The 24,122-nt window shown below is 30.3% G+C and overlaps 1 protein-coding gene across 2 annotated transcripts in view; it reads left to right on the top strand.

Annotated features, from left to right (window-relative positions):
• The window catches only part of LOC131845970 (uncharacterized), a 142,157-nt gene that overhangs the window by 22,695 nt on the left and 95,340 nt on the right, over positions 1-24,122 (top strand). For both annotated transcript variants that reach the window (XR_009357665.1, XM_059195144.1), the window contains exon 2: positions 23,481-23,628. Coding sequence is in view for 1 of the 2 variants with exons in the window: in XM_059195144.1 (XP_059051127.1) it covers positions 23,515-23,628 (114 nt within the window). In the remaining variant the exon portion in view is untranslated. The remainder of the gene's footprint in view (positions 1-23,480; positions 23,629-24,122) is intronic.

The raw sequence follows: 24,122 nt of genomic DNA, 5'->3' as shown, positions 1-24,122 counted from the left end.
GGCCGGTTTATAACTGACGGGCTAGTGCTGACCACATGTTGGTGAAAGTAGTCGATAATCTATTCAAGTGCATACAAATTTTATAATACGATGCACACATAGTACGACCAGTTACATAATGATTTATGGAGCGTATCTGTAACGTTTTAGTACACGGAAAAGTATTGTAAAATTTACTTTGATTGATTCCGCTTCTGTATGGCCGCTTTATTTGTACGAACGGTTCTTTTATATGAATAATGTTCATATATGTATGAAATAGAAATAATCTCCATTCAAATAAGCTTAATATGGCACTATATAATATATATATATATTTTATTCTACCAATTATTATATCATAATTTGGTATGACCATGTATTGAAAGAATAACATTCGACGTTCAATATAACAAAGCTACATATTTTTTTATTTTTTTATTTTACTTTTTATAATAATAGGGGTCAACATTTTTAGTACTAATAAAACACGTGTTACTCAAAAATATTGTTGAAGTCAATCATTACATAGTATAAAATAAGTCGCTGTCGCTGTCTGTCCGTCCCTATGTATGCTTAAACCTTTAAAACTTCGCAACGGATTTTGAAGCGGTTTTTTTAAATAGATAGAGTGATTCTAGAGGAGGGTTTATATGTATAATATATGTACAGGTGAAGCCGGGGCAAGTATAATATAAAATAAGAGTACACTTAAAAGGGAAAAGAAATATATAACTATTGTCAGACACATAAAAACATTTAATAATAAGAGCAACACACAAATTTCTTGCTCGTTGTTCTTGTTGCGTTGCTCGTTGTTGTTGTGACTATTCAGAAGTGTTTAAATTAAGTTTATTTGAATAAATGAATTTCTATTCTATTCTATTCATTATGTTCGCATTGTATTAATTTGTATGAATTTGTTATCCATGCTTTATATACTTACTAATAATTGTCTGTATTTGTTTCAGGTACTTATAATCATTATATCCTGCGGAACTGCCCGTTTGAATTCGAGTAAAAAAGTATATTTTAGGGTATGATCTTTCCGTTTATCAAACCAAATTCGAATCCACCTGGTAGCTTTTATATGAATGAGTAATAAACATTTAATAATATAAATTTCATGCAGGTAAAACCGCGAACACACCTAGTTGTTAATAAATTAGGCATTATAATATACAAATGAATATTATACTATATATTATTTGTAACCTTTTAGTATTAATGTATTATTATTTATTAACACAATTTAAAAAATGGTAACTACTTCCTCGCACCTATCGGTCATATCAATACGGCGGCTATCGTCAGGTATCAGTTCCAGGAACCATGTCTGTTTGTCAATGATGTATGGTACGAGTATAAATCGAACGGAACTTAATGCTTGGGCCGGGTTGCATAGAGTATGAAATAATTGGAGAAGGTATATGAGGAGTTTATATGCCTACTTTTATAAGTTATTTTTTTAAGGCCTACGCTAACTGAGGCACCAGTGGAGGACCATAAAATAAGCATGAAGTCAGGTCAGTTACCTCAATGTGGCAATTGGCAATTTACCATAATGATTTTCAGGGCGGACCGCGTAGAGGTCAACCTGACATGGTACATTACTGGCAATGGGCCTATTAGTTACAATCCTCTAATAATTCCCTTCCCCATTATATAATATTGTATAAACCATTATACTACGGGTATACTGTTTCATAAGCATATAGTAGCTATATATCTATAATTATATCTATACCTTACCTTTTTGTATAACACAAAAATTATGTTTTATAATTTATTTCTCTTTCTGTCGTTAACAAATTATAAGTTACACAAATAACATTTGAACTAAGTATGATATAAATTTTACAATATATTAAGTACTAATTAAGACTAAGGACTGTATATAGAGGCTGTGAAAAGCCCCAAAGTCATAACTTTTTCAATAACTGTTATCTTTTCAATTTATTTTCGACTACAATAGTTAATACCATTTGACAACAGATGGCGTAGAATTAAAAAAACAATTATAAAATATGTCGTATCTATACCTATTTTCTTTTTAAATTAGTATACTGTAACGTTATAATACTTTAAATTATCATATTAGATTAGTTAGAGATTATTAGAGTTAAAATGCTTAATTTATTAGCAAATAGAACTGCCAATTAGTGTATATACATATATTATATTGTTTAAATTAATAATAAATTAAGTTGTACATATAAAACAAAGTAAATATCGTATCACTAATTGTATTACAATGTAATTCAACCGGATGGGTAAGGTTACGACGGCCATTATAGACGGGTGAGTATTACAAAACTAATTCTTACCTAATTACTAGCACATACGTTGCTCTGTGACGTAGACGTGGCAGAGACGTGACGTGATAGGCATAAAACATACGTATCAATACTTTGACACTCTGAATACTAATGAGGAGAAATTTTATGGGTTCATATAAATAAAGCATTGAACAGGATATTGGTATCTAGAAGTTTCTACCAATTGTTTAGTTTTATTATGAAATTCAATAAAAATGGGCTAATTTTATTAAATAATACACATAACTAATATCTTGTATAACTAGAATAAATTTAATGTAAAATTGTATACATGTAAAAGATTTTTATTAAGAGATTATTTTATCTCATATAGAACATTCTCTAATTCATGCAATGTGTCTAACTTTACATAGTATAAAATAAGTCAATGTCGCTGTTTGTTTGTTTGTATCCTTTAAATTAGGCAATAGATTTTAATTCAGTTTTCAGCAATAGATAGAAAAATTCAAGAGAAATTATTATGCATGTACAGAGTATGGAACAAACCGAGAAACTCATAGATTTGTAATGTATCCGGGCGAAGGGTAGCTAGTTCTATTATAAAATCGTAATATTTAAGTTAAAAAGCAAGTTTACCTAACTATTACCATTCAACAATAAAGTACCGTTCAAGCACGTATTTAATATTAAATTTAAAATCGTTTTAAAGGTTGATTGCATTTTGTTAGCACTCGAGCAACAAACGCATAGTCTATAGGCATTTATTCGTTGTCGCACGTGCGTATAACTGAATAATATTATAGCATTGTAACACCAAATTTTTTTTTTGTTTGAATGTTATTTAACACGGCGAAATATCAAAACTATAATGTATAATTAGTAAAAATCACGAAATATTACTACGTTTTATTTTTATTGAATTCCCGAAACTGCCGAAGTATTTCGGCAGTTTTTCAACCGCCATGATCATGAGTAAACTAAATAAAAATAAAACATGGTATGTTTATGTGATTTTTACTAATTATATATATAAATAATGACCGCGTCTTTAAAACAGTATATAACTATAATGCAAAACCTAATTTAATGAAAAAGTCTACAGTTTGATCATTACCAATGTTGGAAAACAATGATACAGAAAGTATAATATAGTGACTAAAAATAAATTAAAAGATTTTCTTGTAGTAATAAAAATAACTAAACAATTTACTAAGTAGTAAACATGTTTACAATAAATTATCTAAATTAGTTTGTACATAAAAATTCTTAATATCTTCTATCAAAATAGATCCACAAAATTATTGCAGTTGCGACATTATTAACAAGTATAATTAGATCAACTTAAGTCCATATCTGTTTATAACATAATTATCAATAATAGCAATGCAGAAGGAATGCCATGGTCGACATGTAATTAAGTATATTCAAAGTTCAAATCTATAGCCGACGGTTAACGCTTTCCATCAAGCAGACTGACCGTTTATATACGATGCCAAACACTATTTAAATACGAGTAGAGTCTAAAGTATTTTTATTTACTTTTCAATTAATCTATCTTTAGTAGATAGTACCAAGAGATCCAGAACAATTAATTTGTTTTAACACTATTTATAAGGCAATTTACACCAATTGAAAACTGCTTCGGTCACGCGATCAGAAAACAAATTAAAAACGCACCCTTAATTCGTAGGTGGCAATTTATGGCTATATTCGCTAGACTGTTTAACATTTTTGCATACGAGTAAGTATTTCTTTTACAGAAATCATTTGAATACACTATTTATTTGCCGTGAAATAAAGATTCCAGTTCAAACCAACTTAATCACCGCTAAAAGCTTGTAGAAACCTTTTCGAACAGATACAAAATTTATTAACGTTGATAAAAGCTTTATTAACGTTTATAGGTATAATGTTAAATCGATATACGATATTCAAATACACATTTTTTTATGTAACTCAAATGATAAAGAAACTGATAGCCGACCTAGTGGCGCCACAGCTATCACGTCATTATGTGATACGCATGATACAACTCATACCTCTTATCCAGTAATTTCACTTCCTAATACGACCCTACAACTGAAATACAGGTTACAAAGTAAGCATCTTGGCGGCTGAAATAAGTAACTCTACCTTAGCAGATGACTTTGTACAAATTCTACATCGGATAGATTTTTTTGCTAATTATCATACATACCTACTGATGCTTTTGACAAGTAACCAATATATATTTATTTATTTATTTATTTATTTGAAACCAACAGCATACACAATACATAAAAACAGAAAGTACAAACCAATAGTATAGCTAATAATAGGTTTCACAATATCAGTAAAAAAATATAACAAAGTGACGGTGATATATATGTAGATCTTGTGCTGCAATCGTTTTGTTTCTATGAAATATTGAAATACCTATTATGAGTCCATATTTTAAGTCATAAATATAGGATAAAATGGAAATTGATCTCATTAAGTTATTCAAGTAATTCCTAAGCTATGCAACATATTAAGTTATTCCAAAACTTTACAACGACATCAAAAGTGTGTCAATAGCTTCATAAATTGATCTAGCTGTGATCTCATACCTTTGATAATGTAATGCCCTCATAACTGAAATTTCATGTTGTACGCGATATAATGGACTTGCGTATAATAGCTATAGTACCAACTGGTACTATATCTTTGACAAACCTATGAATTCATTTAATTTTAGTTACCAATACCATAAAAGTGTCGGTATTAAAATATTATTCAAAATCGTTAGCAGCTTACATCTAAACTCAACTAGTATATTTTTACTAGTATATCAAATCAATCAATCATTGCTATTCCTATACCAACAACATGCGTATTTACTTATACGTATAAGTGAAGAGACAAAATTGAGCAAATAGTATGGTTTGGATTATAAAGCATTTTGGCTACTTTTCTCACTTTTTATTTAATATTGGCGTTTTTTAAATAACATTTAATGGAAATAATATGTATCTGTAGTGAATAGATGACCTTTTTCCCATGGTGTACTCATCTGTAAAACATTCGCGTACTGTCACACGCTCATGCCGAACATTCCATACGATATGCCCTCAGTAAATAGTTTTGTGTTATTGTCATCGATACGATATTACTTCATAGATATGATCTATTACACGTATTTTATTAGTCATAAATAATAGTTTAAGAGTTATAAATTACATTGTTACCCAATAAAATAGCATCGGGTAGGCCTTTATGTGGGCCTAATTTGGAACCATCATACTTAACTTCATGTATATATATTTGCAACGATGAGGTAATTAAATTTATATTCAGCCTTTCACCCTTCACATGTGTCCTACATATTGGTAGTGCCTGTCATACAATTTGTTTTATATTTAAAAACAAAAGCTATCGTCATATTTCATTATCTGTTATTTATAAATAATTCATTATTCCCATTATATAAGAGCAGCTTTAAAGCAAATGCAAGTTCAGTTCATGCCTTCAATTTTCTGGAAGAATTTCTGCATGACTGAAACTAAAGAGTTTTCATTTCATTTAAAAAATACTATTTTGAAATTACCTACATCAAAAGTAATAAAGTTCACAATTCTACTATATTTCTTCAAGCGTATGGTGAGCAATATCTTTACCAAATCGAAATGGTTTTTGAGATACTTTTTGTAATTAAAAGTGTTTTACTCTTGTATTGAATTTTGACACAACCTTTCCTTAATATTAAAAATTCAGATGCGGTTTAGAGTAGTCATTCATTTGTAATTTAAACATGGCGTGTATTATATTATACTGGTTATTTGCCACCTGACATCTTTATGGTAGATGAGTGGTTTGTTTTATTGCCCGCAATAAGATGGAAATTTTTTTCTTTTTATAATCCTGTGCAGGTTTTACTAAGTCTCCTCAACAAGGATCTAAACTTTTTACATATATTGTCGACTTCCTTATTGCGGTTATCTTTAATTTCCAAGTATGTAACTCCATCTCTTAATGTTTTGTGTATTATCGTACAAAAACAAAATGTCCATGTAACATTATTGTGCTATTTCAAATGAATTAATATCTCGTTGATTACTTATTAAGTCTGTTATGTTTTATTTAAAGAAATTTTTGTGGCTGAGACAATTAAATTGTTAGAAAGTTTCAAGATTTTCTGTTCCATATTCTGAGTATATTGGTCTAGTATTTTACCTAGGCTAGGCTAATATTTGTATAGATTTATAAATATAGCACATATTTATAAATCTATATAAATATAAGGAGTCTAGGTAAAATACTATTTACTAAGTACCTAGACCTGACAGTTTTAGAATTCAAAATAACAGTACCTATAATCGGTGGCACAGCTGTCGATATGTTGAAAATTAAATAACTATGTTGCTACCACAAATGTCCTTGAAGTAATTGTAATAGAGGCTATATTACAATGGGGAAGTGCAACTAACAGTGATTGTAGCTACATATAATTAGTATTCGTAAAACGTTCGAGTAATAACGGTGCGGTACAAAAATGTTAGGCCAGCGGTCAAGTCGCACTGTGACACTATTGTGTTGTGTGAGAAATTATATCTATTGTTACATAATCATGGTGAGTACATCGTTTTTTTAACTACCAGGAAGGGCCGAAAAGGCGACAGATCAAGTCATGGTAAATGATAAAGGCCTGCACAGACTAGGGACAGTTGTTTAGTCCAAGGGGTATGTAATATCAGTTGTCGACGTCTGCAAAATGCAATAGCTATATAAAATATGGGCATATCAAGATATGTACCATATTTCGCTGGGTATATATTCGAGTTCAACGTGACAAGGATCGTGTACATTGGGTTTATTTTTATATTCATTGTTGTTTCCTTCACCGGAGAGTCAGGTCAATTATCACACAAAGTTTTTTTGGTATCAGTCTGATTTCAACTGACGCCTTTTGGATGTAAGTCAGGATAAATAATTTGTACATGGGACCGGAATAAGATTTATGACAAAATATCTACTTCTTCTTTATATTGGTATTTTATTCTTCATCAAAACAACTCGACGCTTCATTCTTAAAATGCGCTATGCGTTTACAAAGGATCTTCCTTAATGATAGAAATTTCCATGAAGCAAAACACATCATGTCATTTTGTACAATATGTAACAAATGAAATACATTTGTTACATATTGTACAAAATGACATCTTTGTCATAATAGGATATCTTTGATAGAATTAAAAAATAGAACTTTTACCAATTCTTCGCTGTAATACCAAATTTTATCACGAACACATTACAGAAAAAAAAATTAATCCATGAATTACACATATATGCTTTTTTTATTCAAAAGTATCATCGAAATGGAACCAAAATTTGCATACACATAAAAATATACAGCAAATAAAGTTAAAGTTAAAAATAACCCTTTTGAAGTTGATTAAGAAGCAACTTTGTATCGGCAGACAAAGATGTACCGGCGTCTTTGTGCTTTATAATAGAATTACTTTATTATATTCAGTTTGCAATTCTGCTATTAATATTTCTTACTCAATGTGTTTCATTGAAATGAACTATTGCTATAGTTTAAAGAAAAAGGCAATAATCAGTACTTGTTGCGTAGTAATTTGTAACAGAAAATGCCTTTTACGTTCCGCTGTGTTCACACTGGAAAGATAGAAATAAAAGCAACAGAGATAGAGAAAACCTATTGAATTGTTAAATTTAGCAATAATTTATTATATTTATTAAGCTTTTCAGTTTACACAATTTAGATTTACGTAACAATTTAGTGGGTAAATTGATAACAACGATAGGTCAGCCCTAAGATTCGTTAATGTCACAACGATAAATAATAATTATTATTTATTTCATTCATGCGCCATCTACTACATTCTGTCAGTTCTCTTAAAGGGTGTCTGAAAGAGATCGCTTAAGCGATAAGACCACCTTTTGTACCTTCATACTCTATAAATTTTGTTTGTTATATTTTTTAAGTGTTTAAATCTGTATATTAAGTACTAGAATGAACTCTGCAATTGTAATACTTTAAAACACTTTTTTAACAATAATATAATTCACACAGTTAGTCTCAAACTAAGCAGAGCTTGTGTTATGAGTACTAACAATTGATAACAATACTTTCTTTTTAATACTCAATAATATAACATATAAAACACTAAAACCGATATAACAATTATAATAATCGTATGATTATTTGTATCGGTTTTCATGAGTATTTATGAATATACATAAATGTTTGTACTATGCGAGGAACCTGTGGTAAATTGGAAGTAAAGTGGTTTACTAAACCGCTAGACCACTGACTGATATATATTATGTATCTCTATACATAACATATATACAGTCATTATTAATATATCTGATAATAGATATATATATTTTACACAATGGTTTACTAAGACGTTCTTAAGATTCATGGATAGTTCTTCATGTGCTATGCAGATTCAGTTCCAAGATCACACGGTACGATATTCTTAACTCATTTCAAGCATGTGATACCAAACACCGGTACATATTATCTACGACGTGAATCTTGAGCTAACTTCTAATGCTATGGTGAGTCTGTAGGTCTGGACGCTTCCTAGTTTACAATTAGCCGCCTTGATATGCTTGATGTTACAATACCCATGCAATTCACGAATTACAATTATTTACAATTACAATTAGTACACTTGGTATAATATTCAATATTATTCTTTCTGCGCTTAAAAATAAATTACTTGAAATATTTTTAATACTATAAAAACAATCGATATGACAATAAAAGAGCTAAAACAAGATGGAAAGGTTTAATATCTGATAAATTTCAGCAATACTTTGATTCGAAATAGCACCATTATATTTTGACGATAGTATCATTTTACAGTACATGCACAATACATTACATATACACACAGAATAACACTTTTTATACTAAAAATAAACAAATAAACTTAATGCAAATGAAGTGGCATGAAAATGCATAATTTTATTTAATGAAAGTGAATTATATAAACTCACGTTGTAACACGCCAAAAGTGATAGCAGATCGGTTCCACATCTCAAAAACTCATGTTTTAATTTACATACATTGGCCGATACTTTTTATCGTTACTGTCGTGGTTTTCTCTCCCGATTTAAGAACTAAAAATTGCGAGTTTGAATCTAGCTAACACCCCTCAGATTATGAAAACATTTATAATAATCTAAATTAATTTGAGAAACAGATTTTGTCCGGTTCATCCCATACCGGGTCGGATCCGAAATATAGAAAATGTCGACCTGTCAAATCTTACGACCACCATAATATCGACAATGCATCTACGTAATCTAGCATTACTGTCGTAAAGACATATCATTATATTCTATTTTGAATTTTATCTATATATTATAGAAATTATGCTAAGATAGTTTTTTTTATTTGATTTTTTCATGTATTTTATATTTTAGTAAGACTTTGTTATACATATTATTTTTCCAGTCTTCTATTTGTCCCCTTATTGAACATATATGAGTTTGCAAAGAGACATGTCATATTCATACTGTTTCTTACAGAAGACATCATCCAAAAACATACAAAAAATATTATTTTTTGGTTAGTACATAGTTATTAGTATCTACAATGGTGCGTATTACCCTATTACTTAATTTAATACATACATTAAAAAAACAATTACAAATAAAAACCGACTATTAATTAACAGTAACATGTACTTGCGACATTGGCGTTTCGTCAGTGCAAACCGACTCCCTTCTCTTTCTACAATATGTACCATTATATGTGTTAGAGAGGGATTTACAAACTAATACTATGCAATTTTACCTCTAACGAGTGGCTAAGGCTAAAACCTGAAATTTTTATGTTAATTACATTGCAATATGTTCTAATTAATGCTAGTCGACAAAATTGATGAGCAGTGAGTGGTCGTGTTAGTGTTGTTTTTGTTATTTGTAAATAAGTTCCTCACAATGGATTTGCGGAATCACAAACTGTTTAGGATGAACAGAAAGTTAAGTTTGATGCGGACGACGTCTATCTCAACGCCGAGGTTTGTTCTATCCTGTAATATTCTCAAAAATAATAATAACATTGAACATTGACTATAGCGTCCTGTAATTTTAAAGTAAACAAAGCAAGTGCTGAAGGTACTAGATTACTTGCTATAGATATTATTTTCCAAATATATATTGCAACGTAATAAAGGAATAAACTCACGGAAATAGATATACTTGTGATTACAAAGATTTTACTGTAGAGAAATCGAATCTGCAACCATGGCAGCTTGAGGCAGTGTTGGTTTGCAGCATACATATAAGTCAGCTACCTGAATCCCAAAATTTCTTTTCTTTTTGCAAAATATTTCATTGCAGTTCCACTCCTATTGGTCATACCATGATGTTATATAGGCTATATTACTCACAGACAACGTGGCTTTCTATTGGTAATACAATTTTCAAAATCAGTTCAGTAAATCCAGAGACTATAACCTCACAAGCTCACAAAATTTATCTGTTTACAATATTGTACATATATATATAAAAAATTTGTACAAAGTTATAAAATTTATTATAAAATAATTAAGTACATACATATATGTACATTATTAGGTTCTGACTGCCTGAGTTTTTGTAACATGAACTATAATTAAGACGTCATATTACATATTATTACTAGTAATTAATTTTATTACACTACTTAAATAACTTCAATACCTACTTCTACTTTTTTTATATTTTGCAATGTTATACGTATTAAAATTATATATAGCAATATAAACGAGTGACCATGATTTATTAAGCATATTAACTGCTCTTTGTTCTCATTTCTTCTGTAACATTTTGTATATTAATATATTGGCATTAGTATATTGGTATCTCCTTATATATATATAGATATAATATATAAGGAGATACCAATCGGTAAAACTTGAAAATATTTTCATTTCAGTTGTTTTGAAATAGAATTTTCAAAACAACTGTAATTAGTTATTTAATATTAAACAGTAATAATAACAAGAAATTAAAACAAGGGCTGATCTGAAATAAAAGTGTTTATATTACTTGCATTCTAATAAACATATCACATAAAACTAGAGAGAACTTTTGTTCTCTCTAGTTTTATGCTTTTGCACGATATAAGTATTCAAGTAATCACTGGTGAGTAAGCATGGAATTAAGCTTAGTTAATCTAGCAAACTGATATAAAGAGACATATATTTTTTTGTAAATAATACATATATGCATAATATAAAAACAATCAATCATATTAATATATACATATATACATATAGTGTAGTTATTATGTATATTCGGGTGGAGAAGTACATAATACGACATTGTATGTTACTCCGTCACATCTTTGATGATACTGATTCCGCAGTACTTCTTCTTAGAAGTAGATCCGAGCCATACAAAAACTTGAAGACACAGGCAAAGTTACAGTCTTTTCAAAATCACGTACCGATGTTATCATAGGTAGTTATGTTCTCACGGTTATTTTATTGCTGTATATTACATATCTATCAGCAGGACCATGTTTAGAGATTACACATATGGTTGAATAATTGTTCTATAAGTGCTGACCGCCTTTTGAACCCGTACCGTGTGTACGGACCATATTGGGAGAGTTCATGAATCGTAATAAAGGAAACCATGACTATTTTTTGTATAATTCTATAAAATCTGATATAGAATAGTATGTCAAAAATGTATGTAACAATAGATTGTTGGTACATCGCAGCTTATCATTAATAATACCACTACTCCACAGCGAATATAGTGTGAAGTTATTTTAGTAATAATATTTTTAATTAGTAATAATACTTTTGGGTTTGCCGTAAATACTTAATGTAATTGAATGACACAAGTAAAAAAATTTATAATTATAAAATTGTTCATTCCAAAATTTATTGATCATCGCTTATTTATTTCAGAGGCATTTTTATTGGTAATATAAATAAAATAAAGTGCATTATTTCATACCTATTACCTATGTTAAACTAAGTTAAGTAATACTAGAAAAAACATTGCTTCTTTTTTCCATACATTTAATTTTACGGTAAGCAAACTTAACATATAATATTGTAAAAATATAATCATGTGAATGAATTCTACATACGGTCATACGGAAAGTTTATATATAAACGTATGTCTTTTATATACCATAGTTGTCTATGTTGTACGCATGATACTTTATGGTTACCTAAATTAATCATCTGTAATATTATTTTGTCTGTAAATTTTATAATATATTATTGGACAATTCTACTCGTATTTGTCTTATATCAACAATAACTATAATAAGTATACTAAAATATCAAAATTATCAATATTTTTGTACATATAGTTTTCTATAAAACTATAAAGTCGTGAGCGATTTTGTTTTATTTATTAATAAATATAATATTTAATACTTTCTCTGGCTCATTCAACCGTCACTACCCTACTAAAAATTGAACCTGTTAACCTCTATAAAAAAATACCTACTTTTTATTTGTGGACTCCCGCCGATTTGCTTGCGCTCAGGCTTAAATGAATTCGTTTCGGAAACTGACAACACAGTTATTTATAAGTTTATTTTTATCTTAAATATTAATTTCATTTATTACTTTAATAAATTCTTAAATAGTAATGTAGTCTTCATGCCAAATTTCATCAGTCAGCTCAGCCGTATAGTTGTGACAAGGTAACAAATAGACAGGGACCGACAGAATCTGTATCTGATACTTTCATATACATAATATTAAGTATGGATGTACATTTTGGTGTGTATAGAGATTAACGCACTATAAAAAGGTCATTGGAAAACAAACAATAAAATTTGCAAACCACGAAATGTAATCCGACGGTAACGGCAGACGAGCTCTCCTCCACATACATAAATAGGGTTTACCGGAATATAAAAAGTAACGGTTAATGTCACATACCTCGTTATTCACCACCTCAGTGTGTATGATGTAATTGGATACTAGTGTTCGTAGAAAACTGTTATTTTATTTTTAAAATAGTGGTGCTAGTGATTTTGTTCTCATGTACATTTACAGTACACTCATACGTACGCCGTCTATTGACGAGAATCTATTAACAAAACTAAATAACATATTAATAAATCATCATCTGCTTCTTCCTTATCCTAATTTGGGGTCGGTGTAATTTCTCTACCATTCATACCTGTCCGCAGTTGTTTCGTTATTTACTCGCTTTTTTACCAATCATTTTTCACACAGTCATCTCTTTTTTGGTCTTCCTCTGCCCTTATGACCATCCACATACATATGAAACACCTTCCTTAAAATATTATCTTTATTCCTAAATGACTGTGAGTTATAAATATCATATTAATAAATAAATTAATTAAATAACAATTGTAGAAGGTGAACTTAAAATCGTCGTCTCCCTTCCTTCATAGATATCATTACCAAAGTCAACAACCAGCATATACAAAAGAGCAAATTTTCATTCATTATTTTTCTTTTCTAAGAGCATAAATCGTAGATACGCACATGGAGTAGGTACGTTACCTTATCTTTTATCTTACGAAACCTTTCTAAGAATATGTAACTAGTTTCTAGTCTTTTCCTTATAGAGGTCATAATTTAAGCATTGTATTAATAAAGCAAATTCTAACTGATATGTGTGGATACCGTTAAAGTACGAGTACGTGCCGTGTTCTGGCCTTGAGTGACCGTCAGTCTAAGTAGAAGGTTTAAGCGGAAATTTATAAGGTTACAAAAAGAACAGTCTCACCGTCACTGATATTTAATATTAGTTCTTAATGTTTATGTAATTAAAGACTTATTTGGTATAGTAATAAATTTCACATTTGATGTGCTTCTAATAATGCCTTTAATAAATTCTTAATTTTTAACTGAAATACCCCGCATTACCCGCGGGAATCGCTGTTTCTTAATATAGGATATATTCCGTGTATCTAGTAAATTCCTTCAGTCCTAAGTTCAGTTCACACCCTACCACTTTATTTTAGAACCTAAATGGTTTTGAAAGAAATAGACATCATATGGAAATAAACATAATATATAAAATAAATAAACTGGTTTCCAAAAAATGCATTCTAACTTTCTAAAAATCAAAAACTGTAAAACCTTTGTTAAAATATATAAACAAAACCTTAATTACAAATAGGCAACGTGCAAATTACACCGCTAATATTTCATGCGTCTATGTCTTCAGGAATCATTTATCTTCAGATATCGTATAAATTATTGGCAGTGTTTTGTTACAAAATTAAAATGGATAATACTGCTGGACGAACTCATTGTCAATAAATAGTTTTTGTAATATTATTTTTTTCTAACATGAAGACAAGTGAAGCAAATAATTTATTAGAAATACGTTAATTTTCTTAATATTAGAGGCACAAACTTTATCTGTGTCTATTCTTTTAGAAAAAATATATAATTATAGACGAATCTCTACAAAACAATTTACTATTCGACGCTAATCTCGTTTTTATGTCAATCGTCTAGACTTGAACACATTATATAAACAAGATATTTTATGATAATATTATTAAATGGCTCTCGATTTTACTTCGTTGTTACAAAAAGAGTTCTTTAATAATATTATCATTAAATGTACATATATCGTTTATATAATGTATACAAAAATATAAAATATAAATAATGACGGCCTCGGTGATATAGCGATTTAGCACACCGCTTTAGGTCCAATGGTTGTGGGTTCGATACCTCGCACAGTCCAAATATTTGTATTAATGAGTATGATTATATTTATACTGGTCTTGACCTTTTCTATGAATATTATATATGTATTTAAAAAAATGTATCTTAAGTTTTTATGTAAGTGGTCTAGTACATTTAAAATTAAGTCTGCTGAGTTTGGTACTTGATGGCGCTGTGTGAATTGTTTTGAGGTATATTATATTATAAATAATCCTTGAAAAAGTTTAAAACACTCTTAATTGTCAAGAACTTAATTGTCTCTATGCTAATGTAAAAAAATGGACTATCTACAGCCAGTTTATACAGTACTTGTTTCAACTTATAACTTGCCATATGAATTTGACATATACATTGTTCCACTCATAAATATTTAATAGATCAAACCAAATAAACATGAGGCATATAATGGTGTTGGCAAATCGGCACTCTACTTATGTCTAACTTGATACCCAGATGACATATCGACTTCCTATCTGTCTTTCGGCCCCGCCTAAATCCGCCTAATGTTAGTAAAAGTCATAGAGTACGCTACCACGCTACCTTGTATAAAATCATCTGGAATTATATTAACGCCTAGTCATTGCTTCCTATATTACATTATTCACTTTATTTCTTGTCATATCATATTTCACACAGTTTATCCATCTCTTTTTCGGCCTTCCTCTGCCCTTTTAACCCTGTAAATCATATACATATAACACTTTATAATATTCTCTTCAGTCCTACACATAATATGCCCATACTCAATTCGACTGTTATATTTTCATTTATGTAAACCTCAGGCAGAAAATTGCAGGCATGACATAGTTGTCCTTTAGAATTCTAATGAGTGGTATTAAGGAAGTCACATAATAACGTAAGCGTAGTCCTATTTGTGTATATACACTTACCATCTGATTGATTGCACAAAGATTGAGTGCGTAGCGGTTTCTATATTGATTGCTGCATGCCTAATCTATGTCATTTACATAGAACAATGTTTATTTAAAAAAGCTACTAACAAGTTTCTTGATTATTCTTCTTGTGATGTCTGCGTTCCGAATGAGTACTTGAATAATATGACTAGTCAAAAGTGTTTATATTATTTTTATTTGAATAAAGATTATTTCTAACTCTACATAGACTTTTACGCTATCTTCAGGTTGAAAATAGTTTGCTACTTTGTATTTTTATTCTAACACTACAGTAAGATCCTATCTTCGTATGTTTATTAGATCATATGAATCACACTGGAAAGTGAGGCGACAGTCATTACACCGTTGTGTGCTAATTCAGTTCAGACGTTTAATTATGTACAAAGGAATTTATTTACTTTCGTTTGAAGTGACGAGTCTGTAATGTAAGTACATTAATCTACTCTGAGGTTTCTGGGTCGACGTGGGTGTATTATCTATTCGGATTTGCTCTTATTGACGGCCGCAATGGTTTCGCGATTTTCCACACCACCATTCGTCCAATGATCTTGAGTTAAATTTTCGGACTATACAAATATTTGTATTCCTGAGCATGTATGGACATTTTCTATGTATATTGTGTATGTATTGACAAAGAAAATTAAGTAATTTTTATCAGTTGTTTATTTACCTATTATGTACCTATATCTAGTATATACCTGCATAATATTCGATTTGATATACTTACGTTAGTCTATAAAGCAGATTGCTGTTATATTAGATATTTAGATTGATCTAGATACATATTGATAGTACAAGTATGCACTCTTCCTACTGCATCTGCCTACCGATTTGTTTTGTACAACAAAAGCTTAATCATCCCACATATTATTGTTCTTTTTTTGCATAATCGATCAGTAAATTATTGATGATCGCCGATTTATATAACGTTTGCATAAGTTCTCGTTTTCTGACTAAAACACCAACAGTGGGCGCTGGCACTAACATGTCATTGTCGAATACGCTTTCGAGAAAAGTGACATTGCGAAAAGTACCCGTCGAACAAAAACACGCTTATTTGAAAATGGAACGCGACCAATTATTAAGTGGAATGTCTTTTCAGTCAAATCAATAATGAAAGCATACTCAGGCACATGCTGTTCGAATTTTGAATCTTGACTTTCAAGAAATAAAGCCTACAAACTGAGAGACAGAACTAAATACTGGTATACTCCGATACATAATAGAAACATGCAATTAGGATAGAAACCACGTTGTCATTTGAATTGGTAAATAGTGACAAAGAATGCTCTCATACAATTTCTGAATTTTTAAACAGTGTTTCGTAACGTTAGCTCGTTGTAAAGTAGCCGAGTTACTGTTAGCTGTATATTTGAACTTGTTTCGTTCTGGTAAATGAAATTAATTAACGTGTGTATTAGCGTAAATTCAATGTTAGTTACGCAATATACGTGAAATCTGCGAAAGTAAGCATAGATATAAATAATTATGCCATGGCTTCATAACTTAATTAGAAATTAACATTATTATTAAAATGCTAATCTTAAACTATACAAATATACTAACAAACTAGTTCTACGATACATATACTACAATATTATATGTGGCAGGCAAATACTTTTTTATTTTCTCAAACGTTATGATAATTTCATGAAAACAATGGTAATGTACTGACTTTCAGAACTGAAATAATTTAATTAGCCGTAAATACTTCATTTTTTTCTATAAATAATCCATATAATAAAATTTCCCTATAGATACAAAGCTACTTTGATGAGATTAGTTCATCCCAAAAATCAATTCATTTAAATAAGAAAATCAAATGATATGTTGGTCCTCTTACTTTTGTTTTATATGAAAAGTTCAACGTATCGTATAAATTAATAATAAATTGTATACATCATCACTCCAACTATGAGCGTGTGTTAATAAAAAAAGAGATAATGGAATATAAAACGATTACATCACACCACGTGCTTTCCAGCACTAATACTTATACCGTAGTAATTGCGCGCGCGCCGTCTCGGGGATGCCTCCACGTAACAAAAAGAAAATAAAAGTACAAACCAGTTCCGTTAAGCGATTCCCGTAATGACTAGCTGTCTCTAGTGGCCTAGCGAGGTTGTCGGGATATCGATAGTGAAGCGAACGGGATCACGATAAACGCTTTTGCTTGCATGAATATTTTATTTAACACATAATTTTCTACAAAATGTTTTAAAAAGGTAGCGGGAAGCAAGGCAATAAAAGTATTAAGTTAACAATTTAAAAATCATTGTACAAAACTAAACGTGTACAACTTCTGTAAATGCTTCAGACGAATTTATTTAATTCAACCATTACCACGCCATTTTAAAATAGTCAAATGTACCTGGCAGTTTATGCAATACTTTAAAATCACTTTACTACATCTCACATAAATCTGTTGTCGCGATGAGAGAAAAGTCTGAAACATAAAAGAAACTACAGCAAATTAAAACCTTAGTTCAACAGCGTAAAATTACTACTTTCACAATTTTGGTAGCAGTGCTTATTAAATTCACGTTAACGTAAGTGAAAATACTCGAGCATGTATGTATTTTTTTTTCTATTAGATATTGCACTAATATAACATTTACTCATTTCATAATAATTTTTTTTTATTGTTTACAGAACTTTGATATAGTTTCTTTTTATTAGGTTACGATTAGATTTATTTTTACTACATAAAGTACCTATAAGCTATTTTAATTTTTTATAATATTTTCGCTATCGACTATCGCTTCGCGTAACAGTACGTACCGATTACCCACAACGAGCCTTCAAGCATTCACCCCTCGAAGCAGGTCAGTGTGCCATAAACGGGTCCTGTGACGTTTTAATAGAGTTGTGTTATTTTAAATAGAGCAATAAGTCATTTTAATCTTTCTTATCTTTTGTGTTCATACTATCATTTTTTTCCATGAGTGAAACATGATAACATGATGGGCCGTATTTCTTTAGGACAGTGTTGCTTCCGGAGTTTTATTTAGTATTAATTTAGCTTATGGTAACTTTACCTGATATAATTCCTGTTAATTTGCATATAAGAAGTAGCACTAAACAAAAAAAGGCAGGATAACTCTAACTCTATTCTACTGCCACTATTTCCTGCTCTACCTTTTTTATTTATTTAAAATTTCTTATAATAAAGTATAATATAATCGTAAAATAATACAAAGTTTCGCGTTAATCATATTAGTGATATAGGTAAATAGATTTCTAATTACTGCATATAATATTTCTTTTTAATGGATAATAATGGAATAGTGTTCCCATCTATGTTAACGGTATACAGTGGCTGGGTACCAGTAGAGAATCATCCTCTAAAATGAGTATGAAGGCAGGTCAGTTAGCCCACTGTGACAAATTCACAAGAAATTTATCAAGATGGTTTTCGGGAAAGACCGCTTGCGTGGTCAACATGACATAGTAATGCGATCATGCCATACCTGGCTAGGTCTGATTACAGATCGCGCACTCGTTTCGATCGCCCAGTTGACAATTATGCCAAGCTCGTGCACAGAATAACCAACACTGAGCTCAACGAGCCGACTAATTGATATCTTTACTATTTTTTATTTACTATGCATTCACTCGACTTTAAGAACGTGTTTTATTTGTACAACTATTCAATATTCTTAACTGGTTAATTATATGAATTTATGTCAGTGTTTCCTAACTAGGGATAGAGCCGTTACTTTGTTTGGGCGGTAATTTGATAATTCTTATAATATATATTTTTTAATGTATGATAATGGAAAAATGCAGTCGCCTGCGTTAATGGTTTTTACTGGCGGGGCACTAGTGGAGGATGGTAAGATGGGGATGAAACTTATCACGTCCTTATCTTATCATACTCCCTATGGGCTAATTGACCTTGGGTCAGCTAGCCCATAGTGACCTATTCCCGAGGAATCTATTACGATGGTTTCCAGAGGGAACCTCGTGAAGGTCACCCCGAGATGGTACATTGCTAGTAATGGAGTCATCAGTCCACATTACTAGCAGTCCTCTTCCCCCATTCTTGTAATATTAAATATTCTAAGTTATATATTGATTTTTTGGAATATATTTAGTTTATTTTTAGGTTAGACTTTGTAAAAAGTCGTCGGCTGAAATAGGTCAGAATAAAGTACCCAGTCTCACTTATTGCCGCTTGCATGTATTCAAGCACCTTGCTTTATGACCTGTGTTTCGGTTGTACGATGAGAAAACGTAGTGAAATAACAGCGTAAGAGTCATAACATCTTAGTATTTCAAAATAATAACACAAGCGATATTTGTAGTGCTGTTCATGTATACAAGTGACGGTTACCACATACAGTCACGTGGTCTGTCATCTATTTTGCCAGTCCAATTAGGTACACAAAAATGAATAAATACGTACTTAAAGGTGACAGTTTATTTATTAGTAAGACAAGTTATATAATCATGAACGTGACTGTACATTTCTAACTAAAAGTTATTAAAAGTTATTGAATTGAAAACCAATATTGAAGACAGCAAATAACTAATCGATTATGTACATATTGCACTGTGAAATCGCATGACCGCAGTATCTTAAAATCAACCACGTACATCAAACAATGCAATCTCGATCTTACAATATGCGGTAATAGATGATAATAGGCTTGCCGATGAAACACTTACTATATCATAATAAATCAACCGGAAAAGCACAATCGACCCACTTTTACTTAAAATAATTGGTTTAAAACATAAAGTGACAGTGCAAAAAATAATAAGTTTTCTTTAAGTTCACCCTGAAGAAGACTTCCGGATGTAGTCGAAATAATTGTCGCGAAAAACAAAGTATGTATGTAGTAAGTGAATTAAATTCCCGTACAAGGTTATAAAAACTTTAATTTAGGAACATTAATATCCGTTGCATCCACCTACTTTTAATTCCAATCGGGTAAATGAAAAACCCAATATTGCTACTCTGGTCATATGATAAGTCATATCACAGGAGTGTCCTTCTTATAGATTAATACAATCAAAGATTTGTTTTGTAGAAAAAAGAATGCTGTCAGAAATTTTAATAAAATTATCTGAATATCCTGTGAAGTTTATGTAATTTTTTTGGCATACTAAAGATAAGTATAAGATATATACTTTCATATATATAGTAGTTTTTATATACCATATTTATATCATAGTTTTTATTTTATGTTATATTACTTATTAAGTTGGTGATGCCTGGTTAATATGTATAAAATGCAAAATTTTATTACAAAAATATTTTCTGAAAATCTATTTCAAACAATTTTGAAACATTTCTAATAGATTTTACTTATTGTAAACACGTAGTTATCTGAGTTATTCATTAGTAATAATGCCTATAATTCAATAGGTTAAAATAACTGGTGAACACACAAACACTCGTTGTATACGAGTGCTACTTAAAACCACATGTGAAATTTGTTTCTACATAAGCTGCAATGCTATTAGATTCGCACAAAGTCTTATTATGAGGCATTCATTGAAAATTGCATGGTCGGTGAAAATCTGGTTTTCTCGGCTTTCCAATTATTGAAAAGAGTAAGAGCGTGCTATGAAACTATTCACCTTGGACGTTCCAATAATCACCTTATAAACCACATATTCACTATACATAAACTTTTCATATACTTGTTTATGATTGCTGTGTTACAATTATATCGATATATAGTATAATAATAACGTAGCTGACCATACTATTCATCACAAATCTGAAATTGTCTCGATCTATCTGTCCCTTTCGCGAATGGTTCTTAATGAAAGTTTTGCCCGAAAATTATCGTGCATATCATAAATACAAAACAGTGTATTAAAGTATAATACCTCTGAATTCGTCTAACAAACTTTTTCTTTTTCGACTGTAATTAGAGTCATAATTGTACTTACAAACCATTTGGAAGTCATAAAAATAGTTTAAGATTTAAATGATTTCTTATACAGGATTAGGTTTCAAGTTACCAAATCTATATACATACTGTCAATTACCCTTTTGCTGCGTCGTAGTTGGGTAAAAACGTGGTGAGCATCAAATGAATGGAAGGAACCGACGGCGATCGTTAGACACGGACCACGAACGCCAATGTCGAATCCAATGCCACACATTGTTAACTTCGGAAGGAAACAAAACTATGCCTTTGTTACCTATGAAATAAAAGAAGCCACCCACGTATACTATGTTACTGATGATGTTGCTTTGGTGTTTTTCAACATATTATACTAAATTATCATCTTCAATGTTATAAAAATAGAAATAGAAATCATTTTTATTAAAATAAAGTTAATAAAAGCAATTTTGAATAAAAATATATTGTTATTAATTATTCCACCACTCGTTCGGATCGCAGTGTCATCAAAAGATGAACGAGATTGAAATTTAAGTTTGCTCTTTTAAATAAATGGTACTCAGCAATACATATTTAGAATTTCCTGTAAATACATGTAGGTCTGTTTGTGGACTACATTTATCCCGATCATAACTTTATTGATTTTATAAAACCATTCATGGCTGACTGACTCTACTGAAAATCAGCTTTTTGACAGAATAGCACACAAATCTGGGTGGCAACCATTTTTGGTTGTATTATTTGATTAATTATGAAATTACATTTCTGTTAATACATCCCGGTACTCATATTAAAGTTCAACTTAAATAGAATTAAAAAAGGAAATAGTGTCATATATGAATTCTCACAAACTTCTATTCTGACGAATGAGATGTTATTACTATTGAATAGTTAACAGATGAGGAGCTTAAAGATGAACAAGTGATAATAGACACGAATGGCAATAATAGTTGAGCTTTCACCGTTTCTATTGTTTCGTTTCATAACATAGTTACGTATAACTTAATCTACCGTAGAAAGTCTTATTGTATCAATATCATTGATAGGATCATAAAGTTTGGTAGCTATGATACGCTTGTCATAACTAATAGGCCTGTAAATTGATGTTTCCACGTGATGTGGAAAAGATTATTTCATATCATTCCATGTAATTGATATTGAACATATTATTTATAAGGTAAATTTGCAGACGAACGACATGGATAATATGATTTTTGGAATCTAATGAGGCTATTATATTTTTTAATCAAATTGTATAAGAATAGTAGTGAATTTGTTTTATATAAAAAAAACACTAAATTTGTACAAAATTATAGCCATCTCTTGGATTTGATAGCTTTGTTAATGATACGGTCAACATGATTTAGAATCTGGATTTCTACTAACATTGGATGTCGAGTTGGAGTGAGATTAAATGTTCCCGCCACAAACAAACTTTGCTTTCTACTACATGCTGAGTTTTATTTCAGCATTGTTTAATAATGTTAATAATAAGCTGGCGCATCATAAACGCTAATTCCTTGGGTATACAGTGCATTTTCAAAATAAAATCTAATTAAATAAGTACTCCATAACATCAACCAAATCATGTAGTGGATATATTTTACTCTTAGCCAATAATGACTTCAGAATTGTATATAGTAAAATTGCATTATAACAGTCAAACACAAAACGGAAAGATTTTTTAAACCACCGACTCAAATATACGTTTGTGTCTGGGTGTTTTCTCTACATATGTATTAATAACATTTTTTTCTCTTCTTGTTTCAGCTTAGGCCCATTTGAGGCCTTAGCCGGGGGAGAGATGGTGTCACGACGGCGAATTCTGTCGCGTTCACGAGACGACCTCACACAGGCTCTCACAAACCAAATGGAGGAGGAGGAAGACGTCTGGTATCAGAAGGATAAGCTATATAAGGTATGTCGACAACATTGTTGATAACAAGTCACCTGAGATCTGAGATATAATCCTTAACACAGAATATATATGTGAGTAGCACAAGATTGAATGGTTTGAAATGCTGTATTTATACTATAATATTTATTGTATTTTTTCATTTCATATAATACAGCTATCATTTGTAATGAACGTAATATATCTAATTTAAATTTTATTAGTTTCTTTTCGTCTATACTAAAACGTTGACGAATAGTAATATTATCAATAGTATCAATCACTACAGTTGCTATTCTTACATCATACATACCTCATTGACATTTGACCCTGCTTTTCATTACACTAATTATAATTATAAGGTCGTGATTCCAATTATTTACTACCACGTCATTTTAAATCTTATTTTTATAAATTTATTTCGATATGTCAGTTATGCCATCACATTTCTATCAGTTTCGGAATGTCATAACCAAATAAGAAGTCAGTCCTAATTAGAAGGTTTACAATGATTATCG

This window comes from Achroia grisella, unplaced genomic scaffold (assembly GCF_030625045.1).
Source record: "Achroia grisella isolate CSIRO2021 unplaced genomic scaffold, CSIRO_AGI_Agris_v1 utg487, whole genome shotgun sequence".
In the NCBI taxonomy this organism is placed as follows: Eukaryota; Metazoa; Arthropoda; class Insecta; order Lepidoptera; family Pyralidae; genus Achroia; species Achroia grisella.
This window is presented reverse-complemented; position numbering and strand designations above follow the sequence as displayed.